General features: G+C 42.0%; 1 protein-coding gene across 1 annotated transcript in view; it reads left to right on the top strand.

Annotated features, from left to right (window-relative positions):
• The window catches only part of SREK1 (splicing regulatory glutamic acid and lysine rich protein 1), a 62,017-nt gene that overhangs the window by 6,284 nt on the left and 33,014 nt on the right, over positions 1–22,719 (top strand). The window contains exons 2-6 of the mRNA XM_073680220.1: positions 2,045–2,178; positions 16,463–16,590; positions 19,853–19,885; positions 20,276–20,482; positions 21,096–21,274. Of these exons, the coding sequence (XP_073536321.1) occupies positions 2,045–2,178; positions 16,463–16,590; positions 19,853–19,885; positions 20,276–20,482; positions 21,096–21,274 (681 nt within the window). The remainder of the gene's footprint in view (positions 1–2,044; positions 2,179–16,462; positions 16,591–19,852; positions 19,886–20,275; positions 20,483–21,095; positions 21,275–22,719) is intronic.

The raw sequence follows: 22,719 nt of genomic DNA, 5'->3' as shown, positions 1-22,719 counted from the left end.
TCTGCCACAAAAACTTTAGACGGCACCGTGTACTGATGCCAAACACAGAAGTGTGAGATGACGTCCTCTTTGACAGACTAGTGATTAGCAGCAGACGATCAGCGACCACTGATTGACTGCAGCACTCACGTGCCATATCCTTGATTAAGATGTATGCCCCATAAAAAACAGGACCTCAGTTATATTCTGAGTATGAGTATCTGTTGCTCTTCTACTTACCACCCCCCATTAGCTAGAGCTGCACTTAATCATGTGTGATGTGCTGCAATGGGTCCAAATGGCGCTCATGATCATATCCATAGGCAGTTACACCGCATCGCACACTTTTCAATACAAAGTTATACGTTGTTCTGCTCAGAATTTTTGCATAGTCTTCCTATAGATTCTCATATTCTTCTGGATGTCTGCACCAATGATGAGTGTTTGTCTTCTGTTTTGCATTCCCCATGGTTCCTGTTTTATGCCACTTTGACACCAGACCATTTATACAGATTTTTGCTGGCAAGTAAAGGTGTGGAAATTGAACAGTTTTTTATTTTTGTGTACATAGCTCCTCACTGTCACGTTACGGCATGGTGGACACAAACACACACACAATGTGATTTTCTGGATCTTTTTTTTCGATTCTGTCTCTCACAGGTGAAGTGTACCTATGACACAAATTACAGATCTCTCCATTCTTGGTAGGTGGGAAAACTTGCAAAATCAGCAGAGTATCAAATACTTATTTTCCCCACTGTAGATGCAGATTAGCTTGCAGGTAAATAGCATTTTCCGAGGTGACAGGTCCCCTATAACAAAACCAAGAGTGGAAACATTTTAACATATTAGACATGATTATGCCATCAAATCATAAAGCACGGGTTATTGGGAGGGATAAACAGTTTTTATTTTACACCGTTCACAGTGCTTTGGCTAATACAGATGGGTGCCAGGTGGCAGATATTACCATTATGGCAGCTACATGCTGTATTAGGCTATAGAGAAGCTAATAGATGGGGGCGCGGAGGTGGCAGGTTCCCTGGTAGGACCTCCATGTGCTCTATTGGGACTGGTGCAGCAGGGTTGTCCTGATGGTGCTGCCTATTACACATTTCTGGCACATTCATCAATTTTGTGATCAAGGCTCAGGGGTAGCCATCATGCCTAGTACAGAGGGGCCACATTTCTCAGCCTGTTTTCCTGAAACTGCTCCCAACCTAGCGCCGTATTATTTATTACACTGCTCATGTCTTCCTTCGGACAGAATATTGAACTGTTCTCTAATTGAGCTATAAAGTGATGGGGATGTCCGTACAGTAATATCTGCAGCACTCGGGTATTTGGATGTCAGAGCGCTGTGTTCTTCATGCATACAATTTAGATATATATTTTGGAATAAATAGATATTCATGGCTTTGTCACTCAAACACCCTATGAGGAGGGATCAGGCAGACAAATGTGAGCACTGAAATAATGTAAAAAAGCAAGGAATTTTTATTTCAAAGACAATCTTTTGTAATGTGCTTTATTATGAAGTCCCTTACCATTCTCCCTATGCAGCTAATCTTTATATGTGTTTTTTTTTCTTTATTTTCTATGACGTTTTGTTTGAGGGGAGTCTCAAGCGGGACGTCCCAGGAGGCTGGGGCTGCAGTCACTTCTCTGCAGCTTTTATCACCCACCCTGTAAAAGAGCGCCATCAGTGGCGGCAGTGACCGCATCTGTGGTGACCGCAGAGCCACCCCCAGATGACGTACTATTTTGGAAAGGGGTGATAAAAGCTGCCGAGAAGTGACTGCACGGTCATCCTCCTGTGATGTCCTGTTTGAGACTTCCCTTAAACGAAACATCACAGGACGTCAAGAAAAAACACTTTGAGATTAGCTGCATAGGGAGAATGGTGGGGAAATAATAACAGCCTGTACTCACTTCTGGTGCCAGTGATGTGTGCGCCTGGTCTCCCAGAGTTTGCGTGATATTATTTTTTTTAATACCCTAGTGTGAATTTCGCCTAGCAAAGGTAACATGCATGGGATTAATTGTTCCTCCTTTTGTCTTCCAGCAATGCACCCCTTGCTTTTTCCTCCAAAGTATGCTATATTAAGTTTGGTGACCCTTCAAGTGTCGGCGTGGCCCAGCATCTTACCAACACGGTTTTTATTGACAGAGCCCTCATAGTTGTACCATGTGCAGAAGGTGAGTATTGACGCTGATGTGATTTCTCACCTCATGCAATGTCTGTATACGATATTCCATTATTGTGTAACTACTGGTCTGTGGCCACAGTCATATGTATATGTGGATAAAGAAATAAATTTGTAGGCCGAGATGTGTACCTGGAAAGGTGCCTGAATCTTACACTGAGCGGAAATGTATGGATTGTTTTCCTGCACCTGCATGCTGACATTATTATAGTCACATATCCACTGTAATAAACCCTCCATGTTCGCTACCATGTAGGAAATAACACCATTATACTAGACCTATAGATATCATTGCACAAAGGTTGAGGATTAGATGCGGTTGCGTTCTTCATACTTGAGTAATTTCCTCATAGCGTCATCTGTTAGGAGTCACAGTATATAGATATCCCCCTCCTCTCCTAAATGTTATTTTTCTTTGGCATACCATTGTCACCCTCCCGTTATTTCCTGTCTATCCGATATTAATCCCCATTATTAAAGCGCAGTCAGACAGCTATATAATCGGACCATGATCGGAACGCAGTGCACGGACTGGTCAGCGACTCTTCCAACCCAAGCGTGTTAGCTACATAGAATTACATGAAACTGTTACTCTCGGGTTGGGAGAGCCGCCGACCAGTCCGTGCACTGCGTTCTGATTTATACGGCCATCTGACTAGGGATTGTTTTAGAACAGCCCCCGTAATACGAGAGGACTGCTCACTAGGCCCCAATCCAACCACTGATTTTATAGAGACACCTTTCCATCAGATGCTCTTTTACCCTCCAGCAGCGGCTACCAAGGAGGTATGAATAGCCGCCTATATACTCGTACAGACTGGACCCTCCAGAGCAAGTTCTCAGTCCTTGACAGTGGTCCTCTGGGCTTATAGAAGGTGATTACAAGCACAACCCCCTAATTATGATGTCCAAATACCCTGTATAGCATATATTGTAGACCACAGTAAGATTATATTAAGTGTATGCTGTGGCTTATCATTACTGCTTAGATACAAAACAGTCACGGCATTACTTTTTTTCGCTGGCTCACTTATTTTGCCATATAAAACTCTGTGAACATGTACAATAGGTGCACAACCTAAGGAAGTATAGTAATCCGATGAGGCTAGGAGGTACAGTAAGATGATGAGACTAGGAGGTACAGTAAGGTGATGAGACTAGGAGGTACAGTACGACCATGAGACTGGGAGGTACAGTAAGACGATGAGACTGGGAGGGTACAGTGAGCAGATGAGACTGGGAGGTACAGTAAGACGATGAGACTGGGAGGGTACAGTGAGCAGATGAGACTGGGAGGTACAGTAAGACGATGAGACTGGGAGGGTACAGTGAGAATATGAGACTGGGAGGGTACAGTGAGAAGATGAGACTGGGAGGGTACAGTGAGATGATGAGACTGGGAGGGTACAGTGAGACGATGAGACTGGGAGGGTACAGTGAGACGATGAGACTGGGAGGGTACAGTGAGACGATGAGACTGGGAGGGTACAGTGAGACGATGAGACTGGGAGGGTACAGTGAGACGATGAGACTGGGAGGGTACAGTGAGACGATGAGACTGGGAGGGTACAGTAAGACGATGAGACTGGGAGGGTACAGTGAGACGATGAGACTGGGAGGGTACAGTAAGACGATGAGACTGGGAGGGTACAGTAAGACGATGAGACTGGGAGGGTACAGTAAGACGATGAGACTGGGAGGGTACAGTAAGACGATGAGACTGGGAGGGTACAGTAAGACGATGAGACTGGGAGGGTACAGTAAGACGATGAGACTGGGAGGGTACAGTAAGACGATGAGACTGGGAGGGTACAGTAAGCAGATGAGACTGGGAGGGTGCAGTAAGCAGATGAGACTGGGAGGGTACAGTAAGACGATGAGACTGGGAGGGTACAGTAAGCAGATGAGACTGGGAGGGTACAGTAAGCAGATGAGACTGGGAGGGTACAGTAAGCAGATGAGACTGGGAGGGTACAGTAAGCAGATGAGACTGGGAGGGTACAGTAAGCAGATGAGACTGGGAGGGTACAGTGAGCAGATGAGACTGGGAGGGTACAGTGAGCAGATGAGACTGGGAGGGTACAGTGAGCAGATGAGACTGGGAGGGTACAGTGAGAAGATGAGACTGGGAGGGTACAGTGAGCAGATGAGACTGGGAGGGTACAGTGAGCAGATGAGACTGGGAGGGTACAGTGAGAAGATGAGACTGGGAGGGTACAGGGAGACGATGAGACTGGGAGGGTACAGGGAGACGATGAGACTGGGAGGGTACAGGGAGACGATGAGACTGGGAGGGTACAATAAGACGATGAGACTGGGAGGGTACAATAAGACGATGAGACTAGTCTTCAGAGAAGTGTACACTGACTTGTAGTAGATTTTGGGAAATCAGAAGAACACATCTACAGTTATAATGCATTAAACAGTTTCAGGAGAATAGGGGCCCTTGTGTCCACCTTTGTCCCCAAGTAGTGATCTAGGACATTGGCTGCAGGGAGGGCGAGAGTCTACTTGCATCCCAAATATGGTGCTGCTATGTTCAGAGAGACCTTTCTGATACTAATATAGATAGAGCAGCCCCTACTGCTGCAATCCCCTGGGTCTGTAATTTTGACAATACCGAAAAAGTTTGAATTTTCATTGTATTTTGACTATTATATTGCCCTATTATGTGTTACTAAAAATAATTTTTGTTTTTTCTTTTTCTTTTTTTGTGTTTTATACCTTTTCTTTTTTTTTTTATTTCTTTTTTTTTTTTGTTTAAATCACTGACATCTTACCAAAGAATCAAGTGAATTTTATTTCCAGGGGCACATTAGGGTTATTATAAGCAGTTGGTATGAGGACCTGACTGAATGTATCATGAAGTGTTGGCTCCACATTGCCAGCACCATTATGATGTCCTCCAGTGTTATCAATGTAGTAGTTTCATCTAACCTGTTCTGATGTCTGGTGATAAGAGACACGACAGATAATCCATTTTCTGAATATTACACAACGAAGAATATGCAGTGCTTTGTCTATTTCACCAATAGTCATATTTATAGATTTATTGGGCTCAAGGAAGATTTAGCAAAACTGGTGCAAAGAAAAAAAAATGGATAAGTTGCCAATAGAAAGTCTTCAGATTTCAGATAATTTCTTTGGGGAACTTTTTGAAACTTAGGAAGGAATTTGATTGGTCGATACACCCACTTTTCCTGTACATAAGTTTGAGAAATCTCTGCCATTGGACAGTTTTGCTTTACATCACATTTTATATGCAAGAACAAATGTTCAGTCCTAGTAGCAAGAAAAAATATTAGCAATTATGCTTACTTTACACTTTAAGGGGATGTTCACTACTTTATTGATGACTTTTCTTCAGGTCATCAATAACTGGTTGAGGTCTGACACTCAAGATCACAATAATTCAGCTGTTATCAGCTCTAATGATGGCCAGATATACATAGTATAAGGAGCAGAAATAGTGCAGCTCTGCACAATGTGCAGTGTCCATAGTACATCTGCAGCACAGCTTCTGTTCATTTCAGTAGGAGCGTGCTGCAGTATCTGGCTGGGCCACCAAACAGTGTCATGGAGCTGTGCTGTTCCTGCTCTGTACACTGATCCAGCCACCGTTTTAACAGCTTAAAGCACACTTGTTGGCAGGATTGTGCTCAGTAAACTACATACACTGTCAGGTGGGCGACATTACACTGATTAAAATCATACCTTGGTTGATGAAATCCATCCTGGGGATCTTTACTTTCAGTTTGCAGATAATGATATGCTCCTGCTCCGGGGCGGCCTGTGGGGGGCGCTCTTAACTGGTGCTCTGATTACATATTCATCTGTTTTTGGTTTTAGGCCCTGTACAGAGGCTCCCAGCTTGTATGTTACATGTATCCATAGAGCTTCATTCATATCATAGCGGGTAAAAGATTTCACTTTTGGCTCTGTTGAGCTGGTATATGTTAGCATAATTTTTTTAGTGGTACAGAATAGCTCAGTCAACTACCATGTGCCAAGGTATATGGTGAATCATCTATTTTTCATATACAGTGGGAAGCTATTTGCGGAGTTTCTCGCTGTGTGCATATTCACTGGGTTGTTTCATCACTCTTATGGGAATTGTACAACAGGAGACTATTCACACGCGTGCCGTAAAATGTAGGTTCTAAACGGTGATGTACATAGGGCCTAATCTGAGGCATGACTGTTATGACGGATGCTATTGCCCTCTGATTGGTAACTGAAATCACTCTGAGTGAAACCTAAGGTTGCGGTCGACAAATGTATTGCATGGTCCCCATATGGACCACAGTGAGTGTCCTGACCTGAACTAACAGCCACATATGTACATGGCTCCAGCTCATGTCAGGAGGTCCTAGGTCGGTCCAGGCATTGCTATCATTAAAGGGGTATTCCCATCTTCAAGATCCTATCCCAATATGCAGATTCTTGATTAAGGAATGTACGGATCTGGGAAATATTTTTCAGTTTGTTGTTGGCAGGAGGTGAAAAGGGCTTGGATATGTGGTTTGAAGGAGAGATTAGAGTCCAGGGTTACCCCCAGGCATTGAGCTTGTGGGACTGGGGAGAGTGGACAGCCATTGACGTTGATAGGTCAGTTGGGGGGGGTTGAGTAAGATGGGGGGAAAGATGATGAATTCAGTTTTGTCCATGTTATGTTTTAGAAATCTAGCAGAGAAGAAGGATGAAATAGTGGACAGACATTGTGGGACTCTGGTTAGTAAGGAGGTGGTATCAGGTCCAGAGAGGTAGATCTGTGTGTCATCGGCATAGAGGTGATACTGAAAGCCGTGAGACTCTATGAGCTGTCCCAGGCCTAAGGTGTAGATGGAGAAGAGCAGAGGTCCTAGGACTGAATCTTGGGGACACCGACAGATAGGGGGTGAGGTGAGGAGGTGGTGTGTGAGTGGGAGACACTGAATTCACGTTCTGTTAGGTATGTGGAGATCCAGGATAGGGTGTCATGCGGTCGGAAGCGGTCAAAGAGAGAACAGGAGGAGAGGTGGGAGGACAGTTCAAGATGGACGTGTTGTTCCAGTAGTTTTGAGGCATAGGGGAGAAGTGATATGGGGCGATAGCTAGACACAGAGGATGAGGCAACGGAGGGCTTTTTGAGGATGGGTGTGATTGAGGCATGTTTAAAGCATGAGGGGAAGACACCAGTTGTTAGTGATAGGTTGAAGAAGTGGGTTAGGGTTGGTGTGAAGACTGTGGTGAGGTTTGCGATGAAGTGGGACAGGATCAGGTGGTGAGATGTGATCTTGAGAGTAGAGTGGAAAGTTAATCTTCTGCAATAGTGGAGGGCTGAGTAGTTATGAGGAGGGGCTTTGTAGGCCAAAGCTTTGCCTTATTTTGTCAATCTTCTGCTTGAAAGTAGTGAGGGACTGTTTTAATGTGATGAAGTGCTCGTTGGAGTGGGATCTTTTCCATCTCCGCAAACCTGGAAGCCCGTCTCAGTTCTTTAGTCAGGCTGGTGTGCCAGGGTTGCCTGTTGATTTTGCGAGCTTTGGTATGTGTGAGGGGGGCGACAGATTCAAGAGCTGCAGCTATTGTGGTGTTATATAAAGCGGCAGCAGCATCTGCATTGTGTAAGGAACTTATATTTGTAACAGAGAAAAGGGATTTAGAGAGTGAGTGTAGATCAAGGTGTTTGAGATTTCTGCGAGGGTGTGCAGGTTTGTGGAGTGAGGATTGTGCACCTGGAGAGGAGAGGAAAGAGAATGTAAGTAGGTTGTGGTCAGAGAGAGGGAGAGGTGAGTTAGAGAGGTTAGATAGGGAATAGAGTCGGGTGAAGATGAGGTCCAGTGTGTGGCCATCTCTGTGAGTGGCTAAGACCATTGAGCGAGGCCGAAGGAGGAAGTGAGGGATAGAAGCTTAGAGACAGCTGAGAGTGAAGTTTCATTGGGGTGTTGAAGTCACCCATGATGATAGTTGGGGATGTCAGCAGAGGAAATGAAGTAGCCAGGTGGTGAAGTGGTCGAATAAGGTGGTGGCTGGCCCTGGGGGGTGGTAAATCACAGCCAGTTGGAGGGTGGAGGGGGAATAGATGCGCACACAGTGCACCTCAAAAGAATGGAGGGTAATGGAGGGTGGCTGTGGAATTAGGGTTAAGGAGCAGTTATCTGACAGGTGAAAACTAACTCCTCTGCCATGCTTGCTGTGGGGCGGGGAATGTGGGAAAGGTGGAATCCACCATAAGAAAGTGCAGCTGGAGAAGCTGTGTCACAGGGGGTGAGCCAGGTTTCAGTGATGCTGAGGAAGGAAAGTTTGTTAGCAATAAAAAGATTATGGATTTAGGAAAGTTTGTTGCAGACAGAGTTAGTGGGGCTGGGGAAGCGGGGGGCTGAGCAGATAGGTATAAGGTTAGAGAAGTTGCGTATAGTTGTGATAGATAGTGGATGAGAGATGAGAAGTAACTGTGGGGATCTTGGAAATGGGAAAACCCCTTTAAGCAGAACATATATGTTTGTGTGGACATAACCAATTAGTAGTGTGAACAGAGTCTAATCTTCATGGTCCCTTTGCGTATTTCCCGAAGTTCCCATGATTTTCATACTTTTTCTGCTCCCTTCCTTTATTGCTGTAAAGTAATAGGGTACATTTATATTGAGTAGCGAATAAAGAAGGAAAGTTTAGCATTTTTACTATACATGTACAGGAGAAGGTAATACCCGAGAAGACAACAAGAACAACGATGGCCCCACAAATCCGATGACCGGAGCACAATGCAGAGGGCCATCCTCCAGGATATCCACACAATCTTCCCGTGTGTTACTTATATAAGTATATGAGCTGTTAGATGTGACATATTTCTCATAATGAATGGCTCGTTATTGCACAGTGTGCAGCATTTGCCTGTTTATTCTGATCAGTGGTTCTAACCTCTTCCTGTTATAGCCTATTGTGTAAGTAAAACAATGCCTCAATGTCTCCGTATGTCACCAGTGCGAATAGCCATTGTTATAGGATCTATATAATCTGAGCTACAATCAGAACATTCATTTTCTTTTATGTCCATGTTTCAAAGCAGACGGATTTTAACACTTTGGTTTTGTATGTTTTTTTCTTTTTTTTTTTTTTTTCCTTTCTTTTTTTTTTTCTTTTCTCTTTTGTGTGATTATATGTGCATTATTAGATGGCTAGCCTGGAAAAGGCAGATCTGTTACACATGCCTGAGTAAGGCACTGTTTGCCGTGCCACTAAGCCAGCCGTCAAGGGAAAACCTACATGTGAGGATGAGCTCTTGGATTCTGACTACCGAAGATGGACGCCCTGTCTCTGTGTGTTTTTATTTTTTATTTTTCTTTCTTTTTTTTGTTCTTTCTTTTTTTCTTTTTTTTTTAAATCCTTTCCAACCCCTTTTATTTTACTTTATTTACTATTTTTTATCCCTCTTCCTATTCATACTAGGTGTTTCCTTTATGTAAACTAGCCAATGTCTCGTGTGATTAATTTCTTTGTTGCCATAAATCATACCATCCGAGTATTACCGGGGTTGGTATTATGAAATGCTGCTTCTGCATGACAGCAGCGTCTTTGATTCTACCTTATTCTGGAAGTTGCTCTAGCTGTACCCCAGGATCGCCTATTGATTTAGCATGGAAATGGTTTACCTTTACTTTTTTTTTTATTAATATTTTTTTTTTACGGATGTAACCAATCCTGCTCTTAAAGGCACTATTATGTATCAGATTTGTTTTGCTGCTCGTGCTTATATACTATAGTTGGTACTTTTTGTTGTAGTACTATTCATTATCATTTTCTCTTTTCTTATTTTTTTTTTTTTTATTTACTCCTGTTAGTATGATTAGCATGTGCTTCATGGACTTTGAAGGAGAGGGGTAGACTAGTCACTTCTCCAGTCTCTGCTATAACCAGGAGCACATAAATGTCGTAGATTATAACTTTGAGCATAATATATATACAGGGTGGTCCAAAAGTAGGTGGACAGAAAGTGTAATAAGGTTATGAAGGGGGAGATTTATCAAACCTGGTGTAAAGTGAAACTGGCTCAGAAATCTCAAAATGCTGAAACCGTTAGAGCAAATTGGGTTGAAACATTTGGTACTCAAGCCCTAAAGAGACAAACCATTTACCGCATTCATGACAAATTCAATGCCACTGGCTCAATCCTTAATGCTCCAAAAACTGGTCGACCCAAAACAGTCTGTACAGAAGATAATAAACAACTTGTTGCTGAAACATTTGTTCAGAGTCCAAACAAGTCCACCAGAAGAGCCTCTTTGGAATTGGGAATTTCACGAGCTTCTATCATGCGAATCCTGAAATCTATTGGGTGGAAAGCTTATCGTCCACGTCTAATTCATGGTTTATTGGAGGATGATCCAGACAGGCGGCTGCAATTTAGTGAGATTGTGCTTAACGAAATTGAAGAAAATCCAGTAATTTTAGGTAACATTATGTGGAGTGATGAAGCTTCTTTCAAATTATCCGGCCATATTAACAGACATAATTGTATTTGCTGGTATAATGAGAACATGCATTTAATGTTAGAGCAACAACTAAATGAGCCTGGTGTCAATGTTTGGGGTGGTATTTCAAGTTTTGGTGTTTTAGGACCAATATTTTTTGATGGAACAGTCACAGGAGATAAGTATCTCGAAATTCTAATGAATCAAGTTGTTCCCCAGTTACAGCAACAGCCTAATGTTATTATTTTCTGTCCACCTACTTTTGGATATATATATATATATATATATATATATATATATACACAGTACAGAAAAAAAGTTTGGACACACCTTCTCATTTAAAGATTTTTCTGTATTTTCATGACTATGGAAATTGTACATTCACACTGAAAGCGTCAGAACTATGAATTAACACATGTGGAATTATATACTTAACAAAAAAGTGTGAAACAACTGAAAATATGTCTTACATTCTAGGTTCTTCAAAGTAGCCACCTTTTGCTTTGATGACTGCTTTCAAGACTCTTGGCATTCTCTTGATGAGCTTCAAGTGGTAGTCACCGGAAATGGTTTTCACTTCACAGGTGTGCCCTGTCAGGTTTAATAAGTGGGATTTCTTGCCTTATAAATGGGGTTGGGACCATCAGTTATGTTGTGCAGAAGTCAGGTGGATACACAGCTGATAGTCCTACTGAATAGACTGTTAGAATTTGTATTATGGCAAGTAAAAAGCAGCTAAGTAAAGAAAAAAGAGTGGCCATCATCAGGGCCGTATTTGCCCTTAGGCACTTGTAGGCATGTGCCTAGGGCGCCGGAATTCGGGGAGGACGGCGCCTGAGCCTGGTTTTTTTTTTTTTTTTGGTTTGTGCCCCAAGCCGGCCGGGTGGCTCCCCCCGGTCATCGCGCCCATAGGCGGATTATAATGAGGGCAAAGAAAAACGAGTGGCCATCATTACTTTAAGAAATGAAGGTCAGTCAGTGCGAAAAATTGGGAAAACTTTGAAAGTGTCCCCAAGTGCAGTTGCAAAAACCATCAAGTTCTACAAAGAAACTGACTGACATGAGGACCGCCCCAGGAAAGGAAGAACAAGAGTCACCTCTGCTTCTGAGGATAAGTTTATCCGAGTCACCAGCCTCAGAAATCGCAGGTTAACAGCAGCTCAGATTAGAGACCAGGTCAATGCCACACAGAGTTCCAGCAGCAGACACATCGCTACAACAATTGTTAAGAGGAGACTTTGTGCAGCAGGCCTTCATGGTAAAATAGCTGCTAGGAAACCACTGCTAAGGACAAGCAACAAGCAGAAGAGACTTGTTTGGGCTAAAGAACACAAGAAATGGACATTAGACCAGTGGAAATCTGTGCTTTGGTCTGATGAGTCCAAATTTGAGATCTTTGGTTCCAACCACCGTGTCTTTGTGCGACGCAGAAAAGGTGAACGGATGGACTCTACATGCCTGGTTCCCACCGTGAAGCATGGAGGAGGAGGTGTGATGGTGTGGGGGTGCTTTGCTGGTGACACTGTTGGGGATTTATTCAATATTAAAGGCATACTGAACCAGCATGGCTACCACAGCATCTTGCAGCGGCATGCTGTTCCATCCGGTTTGCGTTTAGTTGGACCATCATTTATTTTTCAACAGGACAATGACCCCAAACACACCTCCAGGCTGTGTAAGGGCTATTTGACCAAGAGGGAGAGTGATGGGGTGCTACGCCAGATGACCTGGCCTCCACAGTCACCAGACCTGAACCCAATCGAGATGGTTTGGGGTGAGCTGGACCGCAGAGTGAAGGCAAAAGGGCCAACAAGTGCTAAGCATCTCTGGGAACTCCTTCAAGATTGTTGGAAGACCATTTCCGGTGACTACCTCTTGAAGCTCATCAAGAGAATGCCAAGAGTGTGCAAAGCAGTCATCAAAGCAAAAGGTGGCTACTTTGAAGAACCGAGAATATAAGACATATTTTCAGTTGTTTCACACTTTTTGTTAAGTATATAATTCCACATGTGTTAATTCATAGTTTTGATGCCTTCAATGTGAATGTACAATTTTCATAGTCATGAAAATACAGAAAAATCTTTAAGTGAGAAGGTGTGTCCAAACTTTTGGTCTGTACTATATACATATATATATAATATACATATACACAGACACCAAGCAAAAAGCTTCACAGTTGTATCTATTTAAAGGCATTTTCCAGGAATATATGCTGTTGATAGCCATTCCTTATGACAGAGAAACAATGAACCTGGGGGGAAAACTTTAAATGTGGGTTGTTGTAATGGTCCCACAGTTTGCCAGGCAGCAATACTACGGAGATAGATAGCACTTCGGAGTGCTATCTCTTTATAATGTAAGCACTTAGTGTGATTAATAATGCTAGCAACTGAGGGCAATTCTTTTAATCTGAATCATTTCATTGAGAATTAATTTGGTAATAGGAAGTAAATAGGATTTAGAAAAATCAATATGATATGCCCGGAGAACCCCTTTAAAGGCCATTATTTTGTTTCTAAAATAAGCCAAGCAAGAGCGGACATAAGATAGAAAACATGTGACATATTTAGCAAGATTTTTCACATTTATTACAGACCATGGGGCACTGTGATAAATTAAAGGTGCATCTGTCACCAGGTTTCACAATACAAACCTGTGTAATTCTGTAATAAAAATGAAAACTTATATAAATATAAATCCAAGTCCAAATGTATTCAGAGCTGCAGCTTGTACTGAGCAGTGGGAGAACTCAGCAGCAGGAGGGACGCTGAGGAGCTGTCAGTCAGGCTAGTTTAAACTGTCAGTAAGAATTATACGGTTCATGGAAGCTGATCAATCTTTGAGTTGCTATTAATTGATGGTAGCAAAGAATAGCCTCAAAGAGGAATGAGCAGTCACATCTGTATATTAGAGATGCAATGGTTGTAATGCTTCCTTTCACCTGTGGGGGCACTGCAGAGAAATAGGACCCTTACTGATAAGATTACAGCTGATCCCTTGATCCCAGTAGTGTGATGCCTTCTGATCAACTTATTCTTTTAGAACCGCTTCTATAAAAGGATAATGGAAAATATATTCCTCCTTTAAGACTTAATAAATAAGGGAACGTTATTAGATGTAATCACATTTCCTTCATGGTAAGTTTTTAAACTTAAAAAGTTTCAGCAGTCACATAGTAAAGGAAACGATCAGTGGGGTGCATGTTAGATTTTTACTATTGCCTCATACAGACCACATATTTTATATTTTTTGTTGAAAATCCCCTATTTGTTTTGAATAGAATTTACCCCACAAAACATTTTACTTTTAGTGTAAAAAAATAATTGTCTCTGGTTACACCATTTTTGTTAGGGGCAGAACACACTTCCAGTTTGACTAAATAAGTTCTGCTATGCTAATTAAAGGGGTCATACCCCTGTTATAGAAGGAGGAAACCACATCTGATTATACAGATCCTTGTGTAGTGTCTAGAGATGTAATGTAGACTTACATGCCGCCAATTAAAGTAAAATTGCCCTGTAATACATTGACAGCCAGGAGGTTGACCTACCAAAGCGGCAGCACAGATGGAGAGGGGTCTTGTGCAACAATGTCATTAGGCTGCACGCACACAGTGGCCACATCCTGCAGTGTCAGAGGATCACTGTGGTTTCTGGCCGGGCTGTGGAGTCAGTAAAACCAAACCTCCGACTCCACAGCACTGCCTCACTACTGAGCGTGTACATAAAGTGCAGCACAGATTCATCTCAACTAAAAGCCGAGATCCTTAGATCAGGAATAGAAAAGACATTTATAGGACATTTCATAACTTTCCCAAATTCTTATGAAAACATTTACAGCACATCCTGCATTGTACTACTGTACCCAATGTATTATATATTTTAGAAGTCGGAATCGGTTCATATCAACTTCGACCCCATCAAAATGGACACCGACTCCACAGCTCTGGTTTCTGGCATCGTTATGAGCTCTTTATGTGAATGCAGCCTGAAAGAGGCTTGGGGCTATATGGCGATATATCGCATGAACAAAAACATTTGCACAACTTGTTGTGCGACTAATTTTAGAAATGCGGTTGGAAAAAAAAAAAAAGCCAAATCACAATCGAGTCATATACCAGTTGCAGTCACATGCGACTTAGTCTGTGGCGAGTGAGGTGGAAAATCTAAAACATTTGCAGCTTTGCGTCGCAGTCATGGTGGGTAGCAGGTGAAAATATGCGACACCATGGGAAATCATGAGATGTGATGTCACAATACGACCCAGCGCTCTCAATATCCCACGACTCCACGTAGTCTAAATGTTGCTGCTCCTTGTCAGTGTTTCTTGCACAGCATACTCCCCAGGGCGCTGTTTGCAAAGGGGGTCAGAGGGCCACAATCATTTAAGCATACCCTATTGGAATACCCCTTAATGGTTACGTACACACAAGGATAATCCCCCATTGTGAAAATAATCACAATGAAATCCACTCTTTGCTTGGAGGATCTTGTAAAATTCCACTAACTTGTATTGTGCCGTGCTCTGTTGGTGATTTTTCCATATATATTCCACATCAAAATTTAAAAGAGGCATTATGGTATTCCCATCTTATAAAATGATGGCCGGTTCTTTAGGATCGAGTTGGGGGCCTATTGAGCGTGAGAATGAAAGGAAGCCTCACTGATCCATGCTACAGTTTTCCCCGCAGTGAATGGGGTTGGCTGCCTTAGCATGCACAGCATGTGAACGGGAGCATCCCCTTCATTTTTAGCCTTCGTAGGCATCTTAGCGGTCCAGCACTGTCACTTTATAAGATGGGCATACCCCTGTAGTGTGAATTACTTGTGCAATTATCAGTTACCAAGTTTTCTATTGATCAGTTATTGCAGCGTTTAGGCCATGTAGTAATGTGTGTTATCCATATTGTGTCTGCCTAATGTTGCATCTCCCATGCTCTTTCTGGATAGAAGACTTTGCTATAGTTCTTCAATCTGCACGTCTCGCGGTATTGCGAATACAATGATCACTACTCCTTGTGACAAACTAGCTAAAATCCATCACTGCTGATATCTGCTCTCCGTTGCAAGGCATTCCTGTGTGGTAGGACTGCGCCCTTCTTTAGCTGGCTTGCATGGTGTTACCTAATCGACCATAATCACACCGATAAGCACTAAATTCATATTGATTTGTATAGAAATTTAATTCCCACGCTACTTGGCAATCCAGTAACCCCAATAATAATCCCACTGAGGAGGGACCATTTATGAGGACTTGTATTTTATTCTCCCTGTTTTTTTGTTTTTGTTCTATCTGCTTTTATTATATCTTTTGCTTTATTTTTATTTATTACATTTGGTAACTTGCATTTTTTTGGGGATTAAACTTTAAAAAATGTTCTTCTTTTCTGTATCTGATGTTCTGTGTGCTATTAGTGATGCAGCCAACACGAACGGTTGTCATGTGTAACACAACTTTCGATCAGCGTGAAAACAGCGCCCAGGAAAATGGCTCCATGCTTGATATCGTTTGGTTCATGAACCTTAAGTTTCCAGTACAGGTGACCCATAGCTCAAAGTGTTAAATACTTGTCTATTCAGTTTTGTAAGTAAAATTCCAGTTGATGAGATTTAGTGTTTGAAGTTTTCCCTCACTTTTATTTTATTTCCTTGTAGATCAGGGTAATTACAGAAGAGGTGAAAATACCTTGAGTTTTTATTCTTTCTTGATAAGGAAATACTAGTTATTTATTTATTTTTTTTAAATTGGTTTATGTAGTGGTTTAAAAGCAGAAATCGTAACGGAGCGGCAAATTTCCACATAATAACATTAATATTGTTGCCTCTACAGGTAAAATACCTGAAGAAGCCAAGGCCCTTTCTCTCTTGGCCCCAGCTCCAACATTATCCAGTCTTCTCCCTGGTGCAGGTCTGCTACCTATACCTACTCCTACACCTACTCCGTCTTCACTGGCATCTGTGAGTATTATAGGATACTCGGAAAAGGTTTTAATGGCAGATTTGCTATATGTGCAAAATTTTTTCAATTTGTCGCTTGTAAAATGTGAGACATCTGGTTATTCAGTATGTATTAAAGGGTTATTCCCCAAATCCAGGGCCGGCTCCAGGTTTTTGTGGGCCCCGGGCGAAAGAGTCTCAGTGGGCCCCTTTAACACATACCACAATTCATGATGCACAGATACCACAGAGAAAAAAAAAAAAAAAAAATATATATATATATATATATATATATATATATATATATATATATATATTTACAGTGCAAGGCCAGAAATTTCACTTCTTAGGCTGTGTGCCCACTAAGTGTTTCTTAAGCGTTTCCGCAGCGGCAATTCCGCTGTGGAAACGCTTAAAAAACGTTTGGTAGAAGGCCTGCCATGTTCCCCAATGATAATCCGCAGTGCTGTGCACATGCTGCGGAAATTTCCGCTGCGGATTATCATTGCGGAAAAATCCACAGCACTACCAATTATTTTGCAGAAGCGCGGCGTTTTCGGCGCCATTGACTTGCATTGGAACGCATAATATCCGCATCACTGCACCTGTACAAGCGGATAACATGTGTTTCAATGTGCAGATGGTACCCGGGTTTGGAGAGGAGGAGACTCTCCTCCAGACCCGGGTACCCATTGTACCTGTACAAAAAAGAATAAAATGAAAAACAAATATTATACTTACCTTCTGATGGCCCCCGGTCTCCTTGTCTTGGCTTGCCGGCAGCTCGCGGTAGACTAAAGGACCTGCAGTGACGTCGTTTAGTCATGTGACTGGTCACGCGATCACTGACGTCGGCAGGTCCTTTAGCCAAGACAAGGATACCGCGGGCCATCAGAAGATAAGTATATATTTATTTTTTACCATCTCACTGAAGGGACGATCCGGTCCACATGTTATAGGGTCCGAGGCACCACAGCAAAAAAGCATATATGTAGTCCTTCATATGACAGACCAATAAAGAGGATTATCAAATGACCACAGTATAATACCCATAGTAATACCCATATGGTAGTATACTGTATACTGTGTATAGGTTATGAGTTCCCTATGAGGTATTGCCAAGTATTTGATATTATTTTTACATATATACTTGTTATATGCACTACCATATGGGTATTACTATGGGTATTATACTGTGGTCATTTGATAATTCTCTTTATTGGTCTGTCATATGAAGGACTACATATATGCTTTTTTGCTGTGGTGCCTCGGACCCTATAACATGTGGACCGGATCGTCCCTTCAGTGAGATGGTCATCCTACATGATATGTGTTTTTCTGTATTTTTGTACTGTGCCCTATATTGATTATGATGTAATTTTTTATACTATTTATGAATAAAAGTTAATTTTTATTATTATTTTGGGTTGATATGGTCGTATTTCTCTCTTCAAGTATTTATCTATGTCGAATGACTTAACCTATATTTCCACCATTAGGTGCTAGCCATTGAGCAGTATATATATTATCTTTAATATGCACCAATTGAGAAACTTATATTAGTTCCCATAGCGTGCAGGGGTGCCCGACGGCGAGTTGGCGCCCCTGCCTGCTCAGGGCCCTGGCACTTGCCCGGGTGCTGGCGTCGGGCCTGCGTAAATCACAATGTGGTCTTGAGGGAGCTCTAAATATGGTAACTCAGTTTTAAATCTGCCCCGTATTGCACATATAACCCCCCAGATAATGTCCCTCCAGGTCCTATTTAACTTATAGTTGCCATTTAAACAATCTTGCTGTAGTTCTAGTGCTCCTGGTCGATCAAGTACAATGTAGTCTCTTTCAGCTGGCATCCTGCCAGCATAGCTCTTATCTGGGACATGTCTAGAGCGGAGCTTCAACTGTGTGTGCTGGTAACTAAGAGGAGCAATGTACTGCAGGATAGGCTATGTATAGGAGGCTGAGAGGAGATAGATGCTGTAGGTGGGGGGGAAGCTGTGCATAGAAAGGCTGAAAGGAGAGATGTATTGCAGGATGGAGCTCTGTATAGAGGGACTGAAAGGAAAAATATAATGCAGGGTGGGGATGTATATACAAGGAATGAGAGGAGAGATATACTGCAGAATGCAGTTGTGTATATTGGGGCTTATAGGAGAGATGTATTGCAGGATGGGTGCCTGTATAGAGGAGCTGATAGGAGATATGTATTGCAGGATGGGGCGGTGTATAGAGGGGCTGATGGGAAAGTTGTACTGCAGGTGGGGCTTTGTGTAAAAGGGCTGAAAGAACATATTTACAGCAGTATGTGTCTGTATTTTGAAGCCATGGAAGAAGAGAGAAACTGCAGAATGGGGCTGTATATAGAGGGGATGAAAGGAGGATATACTTTAGGAGGGGGCTTTATATACAGTGGCAGAAAGGAGGATGTATTGTAATATGGGGCATATAGAGGGGCTGAAGGGGTGGGGCTGTATACAAAAGCTTGAGAGAAGTGATGTCCTGCAGCATGGAGCTGTATATAGAGTGGCTGAGAGGAGTGGTACACTGTAGGATGGGTCAGAGAAGAGTTTAGTTTTTTGTTGCTTGGTGCTGCTGAGCGATTAGCTATGTGACACTCCAAATTCCACTTTTTTGATGCATATGGCAGAAGATATTTCTTTATCATATGCATCAACAGAGGAGCATTTGCAGTTTCACTTCACTGACCTGTCAGCAGTAGTCAATAAACATAGCTCTGCACTTCCTATTAATTAGCAGGAGTACAGGAGAAATCAGCTACCAATTTTGTAAAATACACATGCAGCTATACTGATGTAGATGTCAGATATTAAAATCAGCCAGGTAGGATATTCTACACTTAGATTACCTTGATGATAATTCAGAAGAGTGGGCTAGTCAGGAGCCCACATGAGAGGGTGGAGGGGTCTGCAGCACTGAGGAGGTGAAAGTACCGCTGGGAAATGTAGTTTTAGCCACTAAAAAAATGGCTGCTCGTTCTGCTATTTGAAACTGAATGCACAGAGAGACAGAAGGAGATGAACAAAGACACAAAGGTACAAGAAGGAAACCACAAGTGAGTTGCTTGCAACAGAAAATCAAGCACGTTTGGAGTTATTTGTTATTCGCAGTCCCGTTAAGTTGCAGGTCACAATGCAACACCATAGGAAATCATTAGATGCAATGTAACACTGCTTCTTTGTGTTTCTTCATTAGTTGTCATAGTAGTCAGCAAATGCTCTGTTTACTTTTTTTGCATATCATCAGCTCATAATTTATCTGATCTTAGGTGCTGCGAAGAGAGAAAGTGGAAGTACCTCTGGTAAGTAAAACTACAAGCTAAAATGCAGAGTATGTTCACACAGTTTTTTTTATCTGGATTCTGCTGTAAAACCACAATCAAAATCCGCTTCAAAAACTCCGAAAACTTTTTTTTTTTTTAACAGCTTTTTTTTATTTGGAATTTTTCAAATTATAATTGTGATTAAAGGAATTTTTCTCTTCTCCAAAGCAAACCATCTTGCTGATCATCGGATCACTGTGGTTTCGGCTGTGTATTCCTTTGGCTGGTGACGGCCACAATTTACTACTATCTTTCTTGAAGTCTAAGCTTCAAAAAAAAGCAACTTTCCACAAATTAATATCAAAGTTGAAGATGAAACCATAGAGTCTTTTACTGATTGAGTAACCTGACTTTTCATTTTGCTTATAGCTCAGTGTCCCATTCACCACCCTGGCAGCGACATTACCAGCACCACTGGAACCAGTTATCCCGGCTCTTGCACCAGTTCTTCCAGCTCTATCACCTGCTGTATCGTCTCTTTCCGATTTACAGCAGCCACCTTTAATGGGAAATGTTGACCCCACAAAGGTTGATGAAATCAGGAGAACGATTTATGTTGGAAACCTAAATTCCCAGGTACTGAGTTTCTGAATTTGTTTTCTAGCACCTTGCACCAACTAGGAAAGATCTCATTATTTTTCAGTAAGCCAGAAAATGCAAATGGCTGAATAAAAATAATAAGTTATGTGCCCATCCATTCACATGATGTAAAAAACATTGATTCATCAGGTCACTACCTTCCATTGCTCCACGGTCTAGTTGTGATGCTCATGTGCCAAGTACGCACTTTTGGCAGTGGACAGGAGTTAGCTCAGGCTCTAGTCTTCTACCAAGCAACTTCATTCACACACTGATGCGCTGTATGTTCTGATATCTTTTTAGCATAGTCAATATAATAATTTTTAGCGGTTTGTGCTACAGTATGGGCTAGGCTTTGTTTCCCACTTCCATTAATGAGCCTTCGGTGCCCATGACCCCTTTGTTGGTTCACTGGTACTTTGGCTAGGAACTAATCTCTGCATACCAGGATCAACCTGCAAGAACTGCTGTTTTCCAGATGCTCTGACCCAGTCGTTCAGCCATCACTGTTTTATTATTATTATCATTATTTTATTATACTGTAAAAGTTTGCTTTCATTAGTAACTGACATGCAAGTTTATGATTTTCCTAACTTTCCTTGCTTTTCAGACAGCTACAGCAGAACAGCTACTAGAGTTTTTTAAACAAGTAGGAGACGTCAGATTTGTCCGGATGGCGGGAGATGAAACGCAGCCGACTCGCTTTGCTTTTGTAGAATTCTCTGACCAGAATTCTGTGATAAGGGCCTTGACATTCAATGGCGTTATGTTTGGTGATAGACCTCTGAAGTAAGTTCAAGTGGCGTAAATATTTTTTCCTATCTTGACGTATAACGTGAATTTAAGTCTTATTTCACATATTTGTTTTATGCTTTCCATCAAGAGGATTTTTTTTTTTGTTCGCAAAGATTATTGCAGATTAGAGTATTATTATTGACATCCGAAATAGCCGAATCCTAACTGAAACATAATGGACCCCACTTAAAGTCAATGAGAACTGTTTGAAAATAGATCAGGCATAGCTGTTATACCCATGTTATGGACAAAGTCTTGATGTGTGAACAGAGATTAAAGTGCAAATATAACTACTCTTTGGAGATGCTTTTCTTAAAGGGAGTCCATCAGCCTAAACGGTCAGTTTTATCTAAGCACATAGCATTGTAGAGGAAATGTAAGCTATAAAAATCGCACCTTTAGCTCTCCGATCGCTGCTTCTATTCTGTAGAATCTGAATTTCAAAAGGGTTGTGTCAGGATGTATCTTTAGGAGCGCACCATTCCTCTTCCTCCCAGCTTTTTGCGTTGCTGGGGACAGGGCACACCTGAAAATTGACAGTTCAGACTGGCAGCATGGATATGCATGCTGCTGGTCTGAATTGTGCTGCTAGCAGAGACCTCTGTGCCTCTGGTGCATGGGAGAAGTGTAGGAGGACTGAGTCTGGTCATAGCAAGCAATCCAGCCAGCTTCAGAGCAAGGCAAGCAATAGAGCCCGGTCAAGCCGCACGCTGTTTGTCTAGGTAGCTGTCCATGCTGGAACTGCAGGATAGCCAGTCATTTTGGCAATGAGCTGTAAACTAAAATAATCCCTCAGTTCTTGAGAATGGAGAGGATTTTAACCCCTTCACAACATTTGACATACCTATACGTCCTGGTCGTGCAGGAGTTCCCGACCAATGATATGTATGTTTGTCATTCCGATCGTGCAGAAGCTGTGCACGCACGATCGCCACTGGGAGCTTGGCTTAAGTAATAGCCGAGCTCTGGTTGTCTCAGCCAGGAGTGTTGCCTGCATCGCCTTCGCGTTCGGGTGTTTAACCTCCTAAATGCCACGATCCCATAGAAGGAATAAGTAACAAAAATTGGAAAATTCTTAAAAAAAAAATCACAAGAAAAATGAAAAAAATATTATACCAGTAAATACAAATATTTATGCAAAAAAAAAGTACACATATTTGGCACCACCATGTCTGAACGGCTTGATCTATAAAACTATCACACCATTTAACCCCTTCGGTAAACACCGTAAAAAATAAATAAATAAAAATGGTGGCATAAAAAACTGCTTTTTCATCATGCCGCCCAAAAAAGTGGAATAAAATGCGATCAAAAAGTCGAGTGTAAATAAAAATAGTACCGCTGAAAACATTTTCTTATCCCACAAAAAACAAGCCCCAATTCTGCTCCATCAGCGGAAAAATTAAAAAGTTATAGCTCTCAGAATAAAGTGACGCAAA

The sequence above is a fragment of the Phyllobates terribilis genome, unplaced genomic scaffold (assembly GCF_046119375.1).
Source record: "Phyllobates terribilis strain yellow unplaced genomic scaffold, ASM4611937v1 Scaffold_1__5_contigs__length_1240528914, whole genome shotgun sequence".
Classification (NCBI taxonomy): domain Eukaryota; kingdom Metazoa; phylum Chordata; class Amphibia; order Anura; family Dendrobatidae; genus Phyllobates; species Phyllobates terribilis.
Note: the sequence above shows the minus strand (reverse complement) of the source record. Positions and strands in the feature narration are given on the sequence as shown.